The 11,917-nt window shown below is 45.7% G+C and overlaps 1 protein-coding gene across 3 annotated transcripts in view; it reads left to right on the plus strand.

The window, feature by feature from the left end:
- Positions 1–7,697, plus strand: part of arhgef40 (Rho guanine nucleotide exchange factor 40) — a 39,831-nt gene extending 32,134 nt beyond the window's left edge. For 2 of the 3 annotated variants that reach the window (XM_045721817.2, XM_045721820.2), the window contains 10 exons: positions 27–445; positions 729–978; positions 1,125–1,214; positions 1,876–2,082; positions 3,186–3,365; positions 3,667–3,847; positions 4,210–4,323; positions 4,611–4,693; positions 4,836–4,882; positions 5,159–7,697. In XM_045721817.2, the coding sequence (XP_045577773.2) occupies positions 27–445; positions 729–978; positions 1,125–1,214; positions 1,876–2,082; positions 3,186–3,365; positions 3,667–3,847; positions 4,210–4,323; positions 4,611–4,693; positions 4,836–4,862 (1,551 nt within the window). In that variant the 3' untranslated portion in view covers positions 4,863–4,882; positions 5,159–7,697. The remainder of the gene's footprint in view (positions 1–26; positions 446–728; positions 979–1,124; positions 1,215–1,875; positions 2,083–3,185; positions 3,366–3,666; positions 3,848–4,209; positions 4,324–4,610; positions 4,694–4,835; positions 4,883–5,158) is intronic. The other variant, XM_045721818.2, reaches the window with a different exon arrangement.
- Positions 7,698–11,917: the final 4,220 nt, after the last annotated feature.

The raw sequence follows: 11,917 nt of genomic DNA on the forward strand, positions 1-11,917 counted from the left end.
TCTCTCCCTCTCCTCTCTTCCCCCAGCCCACAGAAGCCCCTTTGCCCCCCAAACCCCCCAGGAAGCGTCACCCCAGCTTCGACCTCCAGGCCCTGCTGGCCCCCCGTCGGGGCCCTGCCACCCCCAGGCCCATAGAGCCTCCTGTGGGTGCAGCCAGCCGTAACTCCCCCCTCACCTGGCTGGGACGCCGGGCCCTCACAGACCCTGTTATCGCCGCTGGGATGGCAGCCGCCGTCCCCGGATGGAGAGAGGGAGGAGGAGGAGGGATTGGGGGAGGAGGAGGAGGAGGAGGGGTGCAGGGGGGATCAGGGGTGCTCATCAGAGGTGTAGAGGTGAGCAGCAAGGAAGTGGTGGACTACACCGGGACGCCAAGACAACACGTGCTGCTGAGCCGAGCGGAGAGGGAGACGGGAGGGGAGAGGCAGGGCACCACCACCGCACAGAGGTATGGTGTGTGTGTGTGTGTGTGTGTGTGTGTGTGTGTGTGTGTGTGTGTGTGTGTGTGTGTGTGTGTGTGTGTGTGTGTGTGTGTGTGTGGTGTGTGTGTGTGTGTGTGTGTGTGAGAGAGAGAGAGAAATGCAGCTTTCTCTTCCTCTTACCCTTCTTTCTGACTTACCCCTTCTCTCTCTAACTTTCTCACTTACTTCCTCCCTCTCTCTTTCTGGTTCTCCCTACCCCTTTCTTCTATCTCTTCATTCCCTCTCACTCTCCCTCCTCTCTCCTTACAGTAAACTGTACCTATTGTGGTGCAGGATGCTGAGTTCAGAGAGGCAGTACGTGGCCGTATTAAAGGGGGTGGAAGAGACCTACCTGCCCCTCCTGGAGGGTCCAGACACCCCCTCCTCCCTCAGGGGGAAAGCAGATCTCCTGTTCCCCAAATGGGCCAACCTCAGCTCCTTCCACTCACATAACCTCCTCCCAGCCATGGAGGGAGCTCTACTGCAGAGTCTGCTGCAACAGGACCTCTTCAGTAAATACGTGAGTGGGTCGATCATAGAGTTGGAGAGAGGGCTGTTTTAGCATGGGCAGTGCCATCGAGAGTACAGTAGAAGTAGATCAAAAATAAAATGAAGTACTTTACTTTCTCTCTCTCCATACCAAACCCCTCTCTCACACACAAATAGAGTGAGGAGTTTCTCCAGTACTCTCACTACATCAGGACTAAACCAGAATTGGACTCCCCGTTGGTTACTCAAGCTGCGGACTTTTTCAAGGTAAGAGACTGTCTCGTACCAAACATATTTTTTTTACATTTAAAACAGAGTCCGTGGAGGCTGGTGTGGGGAGAACGTCTCATAGTAATGACTGGGATGGAATGATACTGTTCCATTCAAGCCCATCCTCCGATTTAAAGTACCACCAGCCGCCGCGGAACAGCGTCACATTCACTAGCTTAAGCCCATTACAACAACAGTATTATATAGTACGGACAATTAAAACAGCATTGTGTACACGGAAGCCAATTATAAGTGTAACGTATACTCAAACAACTCATTAGGGTTGGATTACACCAAAACCAATCAACAGTCTATCAACATACGGCAATAAACACAGTCTGATACACACATAGGGCATAATCTGATCACAGCTTTAGACTGAGAAAACATGAAAAGAACAACATCACACAGATGGTTCTAGTAGAGATCTGAGGGTTGAATATTTACTGTAGTTTGGAGCTGTGTCAAATGCCGGAGGTGCAGCATTTAAAACGGCCACCGGGTGACAGTAAAAGATAGAAATTATTTCTAAGTACTGTGTCATGAAAATGATGAAGGTACTAACAATGATGATGATGATGGCGACCATACTGTAGATGGCAATGATGCTGAAGTCCTCTCCTTTCTCTCCCCCCTTCCCATCCTCTTCCCTCCCCAGCTCAGACTCCCGGCCACCCCTCCTCTCTCCCCCCTGTCGTTCCCCCATTGTCTCCAGGCCCCTACACTGAGACTGGAACAGTACTGCGATGCCTTGGAAGAGCTGGGAGGGCTAAACCCTGCCTCCGACTCCTCCCTCTCCGTCCTCAGACATGTCCAGCGTCACGGCGAGGACCTCCGGGCCAGCGACCTAATCGTCGGGTGTCCGGTGAGAACGCCAGACTTAAAACTAAATTCTCAGCTCTGGGCAGAAGCCAATTTAGAATAGATAAATCCCCACACTGGCATAATGATCCCAAAGTGTTGGACAAGGTTTCAACCTTAAATTGGGTATGCGTCCCAAATGGCACCCTTTTGACCAGAGCCCATACTGTACTTCTTTTAAGCAGGGCCCATGGGGCTCTGGTCAACAGTAGTGCACTGTGAAGGGAATATCATGCAATTTGGGACTTCGTCGGGACAAACAGTTCACTAATAAGTACACCTGCAATCATTCACTTGAAGAGAACTCAATTTGTCCATAACCACAGATCTAGAATCAGCTTTCCCTACCTCAGCTACCTTAACCCCCCAAATAACCATAGTCATTTGGGGGGTTAAGCCAAAACTGACCGTAGATCAGCACCTAGATGCAACTTGTTTCATCCTATTCCTATTTTTATAAGCCAATCCTACTCCTGTTTTCTGCTTCCTGTCCTGTAGTTCTGTTGCTTCTATGACACAGTTCTATCAATCACCATGGTGACACGCATACTCATACACACATACTCATACACGACATACACATACATGCACGCACACATACACACAGCGAGCGAGAGAGAAACACACACGCACGCAAACACACACATACACAAACACACACTCACTGTCAGTCTGACTGATGACATAATGCTTTGCTGAGTCACCTACAGAGTGGATTATATAGCTAAGGTTAAACCCTCCCACATAGCTACTAGAACACACCCACAAACACACACAGGCAAAAACACATGACACACACACACACACGTACACACACACAAAAAGCTCTCTGAAAGTTAGCTAAATAACAGAACAGAGAGTGGTGGAGGAGTTAGTTTTGATGCATAGCTCGGGTTACATGAACCTCACATCACTGGATGGTTTAAAATAGCTTGTTTCAAAAGCTTCTCTTGAACAACACGAAGCGGTTTGGTGGGCGGTAAACTGTGTGTGTGTGTGTGTGTGTGTGTGTGTGTGTGTGTGTGTGTGTGTGTGTGTGTGTGTGTGTGTGTGTGTGTGTGTGTGTGTGTGTGTGTGTGTGTGTGTGTGTGTGCGTGTGTGTGTTAGGTCCCAGTGGCAGAGCGCGGAGAGCTGGTGCGTCAGGGGGAGCTGTTGGTGTGTGGGGGGACCAGGAGGAAGAAGACAGGGGTGAGGAGTGTGTTCCTCTATCAGCACCTCATCATCTTCACCAAGCAGAAGAGTCCCGGCCCAGGACGCACCGCCTACAGCTTCAAACACAGCATCAAGGTAACGGACAGGCGCGCGTGACAACACGCGCACGCTCATACACAGGTGCGCACACAGACGCGCGTACATAATCACACACCAACATGCGCAACCACGCATACACACAGGCGCGCCCACAAACACACACACATATGGCCTCAATCAGACGAGATGCCCACAGAAGAATTGGGCCCAAAATCCGTCATTTCCGAAACAGCGGTGACACGAGACAAAGTTGCAATACCACATGAATCCACTATGTGTACGGTTCCTACCTCTATCCTCTCCACATCTCTCTTTCTCCGCCCTCCCTCTCTGTCAGACGGGTGAGATGGGTCTGACCCAGAGTGTGGGTGAGGAGGGGGTGAAGTTCGAGGTGTGGGTGCGTCAGGCCCCTCGTATCCGGGATTGCCTGACCCTGCAGTGTCAGAGTGGAGAGGGGAGGGCAGCCTGGACCCACGACATCGCTCAGCTCCTCTGGACTCACGCTATACACAACACAGGTACGGTATGATCCCTGACATTTTACTCTGACCCACAGAACTAGAATAAGATTTGAGTTCTGCGCTCTGAACTCTCACCTCTCACCCCAGCCATATACAACACAAGTTCCAAACTATTGTAGCGACCTTAACCCCATTCACCTAGTGACCTTGTCGAGATAAGGTTCGGATAAGGTGTTGGGTTGACGGTCTCCGGACTTGGGTTTGAGTCCTGGTCGGGGCCACCGCTCAAGTTCACTAGTGTAAGATATGGCATTATGAATTGGACATGTAATGGAATTCCCTCTCTCTCTCTCTCTATGTCTTTGTCTCTCTCTCTCTCTTTCTCTCTGTCTCGCTCTCTTTCTCTCTTTCTTTCTCAGAGTTGTGTCTGAAAGAGACCATGTGTATTGGTGTGTCTAGTAAGATACTGCTCGATGTCACAGGAGCACCGGCAACATCTGAACTCGACTCTATCTACAATCTGAATGACAGAGGTGCACGCGCGCCCACACACACACACACACACTGTCAGAAACCACCCATATATGATAAACACCCTGTGTGTAATACATATACTGTCCACCAGATATCTCCCTGTGAATAATGGTATTTCACAGTGAAGAATCATGCTCTGTTTCTGCGGCGTTGCAATTTTAATTTCATTACAAACGCTTTATTGGCAGGCCACTGAACTCCACTCTCTTTTTCTCGCACTCCTTTCCCCCTCTCTCTTATCTCTCTCTCTCTCTCTCTCTCTTTCTCTCTTTCTCTCTCTCTGTAGTCCACAGTAGCTGTTCAGACTCTTCCTCTGTTGGCAGTCAGAAGGAGGGGGGGTCCCCAGCCTCTGGGAGGGGACAAACACAGGTGAGTTTCACAGACACACGCACGCAGACACAGACACGCGCACACACACGTACACACACACACGCACACATGCACAAATAGACAATCAAATACACACACACATTCACACTGTGCTTCAAGTGAGAGATGTTTGTCTCCGCAGAACCAGTCTCCTTCCACTGCGGTGTAATCTTCATCTCAACAACAAACGTGAGTGATCTTATCTTGCACACTTACTGTAATCTCTCTCCGTTTCCTCCATCACTCGCTTTCTCTCCCTTACCTTGTCTGCCCTGTCAACCCACAATCTCTCTCCTTTTAAACGTCTAAATCAGTCAAATGCTTTGACCCATTTTTCTCCTGAATGACTGAAGACACACCTGTGTCACAAACCACAGGTTAGCCCTTTATAGTTCGTATCAAACACCTCAACCTTCATCTACCTTTCTCCGCTCACTCTCCTCCCTTCTCTCCCTCCCTGTCCAGAAACTGGATTCTGGACTCTGGACCTAATAAAGACCAAAACAACATCTCTATGCAAGCCACTGGACGGGTCAAACTGGACAAGAAGTAAAGGACCAAAGAGAAAAGGGCATACAAGACACAAAGAGACATTACGGCTCTATCTAACCCAGGACCTAGCATCAGCAGAGCCTGCTGTTGGTGGCCATGTTGGATCGGCCGGACCCAGTCGCTCGCCGAGTCATTGATACCATGGACCCTCCAGCCACACAGTAGAGCAATTGTCCTCCTTCAGCGGCTCCCCACTAGGCCAAACCACTCTGCCTGAACCACTGACTGGCGGCCATGGCCTTCGTGCTTCCACTCTCTCCTAAAACATACAGGAACATTATAGGAAATATAGCTTTACTGACTTTATTGGACATTATTAAAATGTTGCCTTTTACAATGCTGTTTAAACGGTGCCGTTTCTTTGGGGGATATTAGTACTGTAGTAGTATCATAGATTCTGTCTGTGTGGCCGTATATGTGGTATAGTATAGGCTAGGTGTGATTGTGATCTATGCAAATGAATACATGCAGCCCTGTATGTATGAGTGCACACATTACGCAGAGTGTGGAACACACGCATACACTCTGAAGACAGTCTTATTGTGCTGTAGACAGTAGAGTACTGTTCTGACACTGTGGCCATCTTGCAGCTTAGTACAGTAGCTATAGACCAACCAGTGGGCAGATATCAACCAACGACAGGCATGGTGACCTACTCACAGTAGGTCTTGCCTGGAAGTAAAGAGTAGAATAAATAATAACATGGAAAGGAAATGTCAACATCTTATTATAACCAAACTATTAATCTAAGCACTCAGAACCAAATAAGCTGTTAAAGAGAGACTACCAAAGTCTGTATTTTGAAGGGGTTTGTTAGTGATGATGTAAGCAAGTGAGAATCTGGGCCAAATGGTTACAGTGTGTCCAATTGTTATCGTTGATGGTTTAAGGAAAAGTGGTATTAAGTCTTATTCAGACGTAAGTCTTATGGTGACCGTATAACTTGTTTTGGGGCCTTATAGCACTGCTCTGTATAAAGATACAGTAGCTATGGGACTCGATGCAGTATTCTCGATTGGTCTTTTCAATGACTATTTAATTGAATGATTTTGTGATTCATATTTTTCATATAAGCCATAATGTTGTAATCACCAAGTGTACAAACGTTTTATTTGCTAGCATAAGTTAATGCAATATGAAGTTAGTTAGGTATAGTGTGTAAAATGAGTCATTTGTTTATGTCTGAGTAATGTGCTTATAGCTTTTATACGTTATTCAAAATGAAGGAAAGTATTCCATGAAATGGAGATGTCTGTTACCTGCCGTATTATCTTGTTATGAATTTAAAGATTTTTTATTTTTGAATGCAGTATGCACTATTAGCTTACGCCTCCAACTTTAATACAATACAGTAATAATGATACATCATTTGATGGGTGCTTATATTTGTCCTATTTAACACATCTACAAGTGTGTATTAACACGTATGTGATTTGGAAATTACATTTTTTGCATATCCCAACTCTCCCTGAGACCGCAGAGAGTGGGGTCACAGCCAGGGTCGGCCATTATCAACAGCGACCCTGGAGCAATTAGGGTTATGTGCCTTGCTCAAGGGCACATTGTCATATTTTTCACCTTGTCGGCTCGGGGATTCAAACTAACCAACCTTTCAGTTACTGGCCCATCGCCCTTAACGCTAGGAACCTCCCGTCCTAATACAATACAATGCAATACTATAATATACAATCAAATACATGAGGGTTGAGTTAATTTACAACTACAAATATAAGTATTATTAAGTATAAAAGTTGTGTTTCTAAGCTAGTCAATTTTGGGAGCAAACTGAGTTTAAATTGTGTCATTGTATAATATAAAGGGCGTTAACAGATAGCCTATATGTCAGCTATGTAGCTAGGTTAGTCTGCCTAATATACACAGATAGCAGCAACCCTTGTCTCTCTCATGATCAGATTTCATGGGTGTCATAGCAACTCCATATCCAAATTAAAAAGTGCAAATGGATATTGAACCCATTGAATCAATATCTAATTTGTCTGATTAGGAGGTATGCAGTACTCATTCAACAGTACTAGCTTGGTGCCGCAGAATATATTGCATTATATTGGGAGCTATTGTTTTCACCAGGAGAGAAGTCTTATAATACGTCTTCAGAATAATGAACACCTTTTAACCATCTAGCTGTAGATTTTCATATTCAAAGCGTCTTTATTACGCTTTGACATGATTCGTAGTTTTACATGTAAATACAACGGGGGGGTTTTCAAGTGTTTTTTAAGTGTCATCTTACCTATGCAGTTTATGCCAGAAATATACTGATGTTTACAGTTACGAAATAAATGCTTGTTCTGTTTTTGTTGAATGTCTGCATGCTATATGGTTACAATGTACTTGATACGCGTTATACTTCAATTGTACTTCAATTGTACTTAGATCATTTGTACCTTTCTTATTGAAATAAAACTGGACGGAAGCCATTGAAACTCAATAACCTGTTAGTGGTATCGCTTTGGATACAGAGGATGTTGCCATGTGGGTCCCACTTTGCATTCCAAGTGACTTAAACCAATGTATTTACATAGTAGTAGAATAATCAGGTGCAGTGTAGTTACAGACAGTGTAGTACATTGTTACATAATACTTACTGATAATAGCGATACTTACTGACGGGTTTGCAGTTCATGTACCTGCACATTGATCATTGCACAGAAATTCACAAATAATGTGTGTGTACTGCAACTGTGTTCCCCTAGATCAGCAGCAGTTAAACTCCAGCAAACCACCAACAAACCCTTGGATGACTAGGTGACTATGCAGAGAGGGTCAAATACTCCACAGAGAAAGAAGAAAGGAGTGAGTGAGTGAGTGAGTGAGTGAGTGAGTGAGTGAGTGAGTGAGTGAGTGAGTGAGTGAGTGAGTGAGTGAGTGAGTGAGTGAGTGAGTGAAAGAGTGAGTGAAAGAGTGAGTGAAAGAGTGAGTGAAAGAGTGAGTGAAAGAGTGAGTGAAAGAGTGAGTGAAAGAGTGAGTGAAAGAGAGGAATGAGGAATGAAAAGTGGGGAGGTGGGGAGAGAGAGAGGAGTGAAACAGGAAGAGGCTGACCCTCTGAGAGAAAGGGGGAGCGAGAGAGGACAGGAGGAGAGGGAAAGAAGACAGGCAGACAGAGAGGCACAGAGAGGGGAGATGACGTGCACGAGACGATGTGCATGGAGGGAGAAGAAAGAATGAAGGAGACGGAGGAATAGAGAGGGGGCTTATAGAAAAAGAGTGCGAATAGGGAGGGACACAAAGAACCAGGGTGGTATTGCAGTATAGCCAGGCAGGCAGAAAAAAAGTAGAGAGAATTAGAGAATTTTGTATTTTTGCAAGGGGAATGGGGCGAGAGACAGAGGGAGAGAGTAAGTGAGAATGTGGCAGAGGGAGAGAGTAGGGCAGAGAGCGAGAGAACTGAGAGGGCAAAGAGAGACAGAGAGCAGCAGTGAAAGAGAGGCAGAGAGAGGGAAAGAGAGAGAGCGTGGCAGAGAGAGAGAGAGAGGTAAAGGGGGATGTTGACAAAGCAGAGAGAGACTCTAGTTGAACAAAGAGAACGTGGAGAGAATGAGCCGGGTGCAACATCAAAGGGATTTTTCGGGTCTGGTTACCGGGACAACAGACATTTGCATGCGATTAGCTTTTTACATCATATTAAGATGGGGGTGAGGGGGAGAGCCAGGGGTAGGGAGCAATAGATCATACAGCGGAGTGAGAGAATGAGTCGGTGTTGTGAAAAGAGAGAGAGGGAGAGGAAAGAAATAAGGGAAGTGAGAGAGAGAGAGAGAGAGAGACAGGGGGCAGACAGGTGACAGAGAGAGAGAGCGAGAGGGGGGCAGAGAGGCGACAGAGAGAGAGAGAGAGAGAGAGAGAGAGAGAGACATTGGTCATCTCCTGTGGATCAACTGACTTATGGGCTGCCAACAGAGATTTCAGTTTTTAAGCCAGTATGTATGATTTATGCCATCAACATGGGTTGCGTCTCAAATGACACCATTTTCTCTATGTAGTGCATAGGAAATAGTTGCAACTGGCTCAAATCAGAGTAGCACACCTTGCCCTTAACTGCACATACAGAATTAACGTCAACAACATGCATGCCAGTCTTTCCTGGTTGAGGGTCGACGAGAGATGAACCGCTTCTCTTCTAGTTTTTATGAGAAATAAATAAACAAATTCCAGATTTCCTGCATAATCAAATAACATTCAGCTCAGACACCCATTCATACCCCACAAGACATGCCACCAGGGGTATCTTCATAGTACCACGTCCAAAATGAATTCACGGCAACGCACTGTATTATACATATACGTGTGGAACCCCCATCTCCAATTACTCAAGCAAAGCAAATTACCTCGAAAAAACGGATAAACAACATCTCATGGAATGGCGGGGCCCGTGAGAGGACACACACACAAACACACTAACACACAGACTCACACTAACAGACACATTATTTTTGTTGTTGTATTGTTTGTATATCTTTGTCTTTTAAATGTGTGTGACTTACCTTGTCTATCAGTGTACCCGTGTTTTGTTACTTGTCATGTTTTGTGTTTTTTTGTGGACCTCAGGAAGAGTAGCTGCTGCCTCTGCAAAAGCTAATGGGGATTCAAATAAACAAATAACAAACAGTGCACTACTTTTGACCAGGTTCCATAGAGATCTGGTCAAAAGTAGTGCACTATATAGGGTACCATTTTGGGCACACCCTGAAGAGATACAGTATCTTGTTAAAAGACATTTCAGAACTGATAAATATCACTGCCAGAGAGAGTCAATACTGAACTGGACTGTACTGTAAATAGATGAATGGACACAACATTGACCCAAACAATGCACTGAGATAGGAGAGAGTGCTATACTATAAACCTGTATACTGCATATTGTAGCTAATACTGTAGCTAATACTATAGATAGACAGACAGACAGACAGACAGACAGACAGACAGACAGACAGACAGACAGACAGACAGACAGACAGACAGACAGACAGACAGACAGACAGACAGACAGACAGACAGACAGACAGACAGACAGACAGACAGACAGACAGACAGACAGACAGACAGACAGACAGACAGATAGATAGATAGATAGATAGATAGATAGATAGATAGATAGATAGATAGATAGATAGATAGATAGATAGATAGATAGATAGATAGATAGATAGATAGATAGATAGATAGATAGATAGATAGATAGATAGATAGATAGATAGATAGATAGATAGATAGATAGATAGATAGATAGATAGATAGATAGTTTCTGTATCTATTTAGCCAAATCTGATATATTGCCAAATCTGATTTTCAGTTTTACTTTGACCAAAACGATTTTCTTCTTTCTGTTCAATTAATGAGCACTTTTGGTTTTGAGACAAAGATCATTCATGCATACATCAGACATGTGAATAGCCAAATCAGATTCCACACACACACACACACACACACACACACACACACACACACACACACACACACACACACACACACACACACACACACACACACACACACACACACACACACACACACACACACACACACACACACAACCTGTTTATGGTACACACTCCCAGACATCAACACAATGACCAGACATAATCTGCCTCTCTTTCTTTCCTTTCCTTTCCTTTCCTTCCCTTCTCACTCTCATTCCATTCTTTGTCTCTCTATCTCTCTTTCTCTTTCTGTCATCTCTCTGTCTCTCCATCAATACCCTCCTTCTTCCTCTGTCTCTCTTTCCCTCCCTCCATGTTTCCTCTCTATATAAATGTCTCCATCTCTCCCTCCCTTTTCTACCTCTATCTGATTCTTATTTTCTCTCCCGCCATTTCCCAGCCTCTCGCTCTCTCTCCTTCTTCTCCTCTCCCCCCTTCCCCCCTCTCCATCTCTCTGTCTCCCTGCCCTGCGTTGCCAGTGTGTGATGCCTCAGTGCCCTCAGTATTGTGGCTGGCCGCATTATGCCAGTGGACGTCACTCTGCCCGTTGTCACGGCAGCATTGTGATGGGGGGGTGCAGTATTACAGTATCAATACCCTGACACTGCGACAAAAGGACAGCAGCCACCGCCACATATCACTCCACCTCTGCACTCCTTCTTCTTCCCTCATTCCTCGTTATCTCCCTCTCTCTCGCTCCCCTTCCCCCCCCTCTCTCTCTCCTCCACGTCAATTGCCTCCCCCTTTCAATTGATTTCCTTCCATTTCCCCTCTAAATATGTACATATTGATCCCTCTCCCTCCTTTCTTTCTCTCTCTCCTTCTCTCGTTTTTTTTTACTCCAACATCTATCAGATTTCATTCTCTCCATCCAGAGACCTCCTCCTTCCCTCCTCCCCTACCTTCTTATCTCACTTCATCTCTCTCTCTTTCTCTCCTCCCACCCTCATCTCTCATTTCATCACCCCCCTCCATTCTCTCTCTCCCCCCCCTCTCTCTCTCTCTGTCTCTCTCTCTCTGTGCGATCTCTCCCCTCCCCCCCCCCCTCTCTCTCTCTCTCTCTCTCTCTCTGTGCGATCTCTCCCCCTCCCCGCCAGTTTTTTTGTTTGTCTCTGTCTCACTCACTCTATGCATATTAATTGGTGCGTTTCTGCTGCGGCGGAGAAAACAATCAAAGCATTACACACACACACACACACACACACACACACACACACACACACACACACACACACAC

The sequence above is a fragment of the Salmo salar genome, chromosome 07 (genome assembly GCF_965601325.2).
Source record: "Salmo salar chromosome 07, fSalSal1, whole genome shotgun sequence".
NCBI classification, from domain to species: domain Eukaryota; kingdom Metazoa; phylum Chordata; class Actinopteri; order Salmoniformes; family Salmonidae; genus Salmo; species Salmo salar.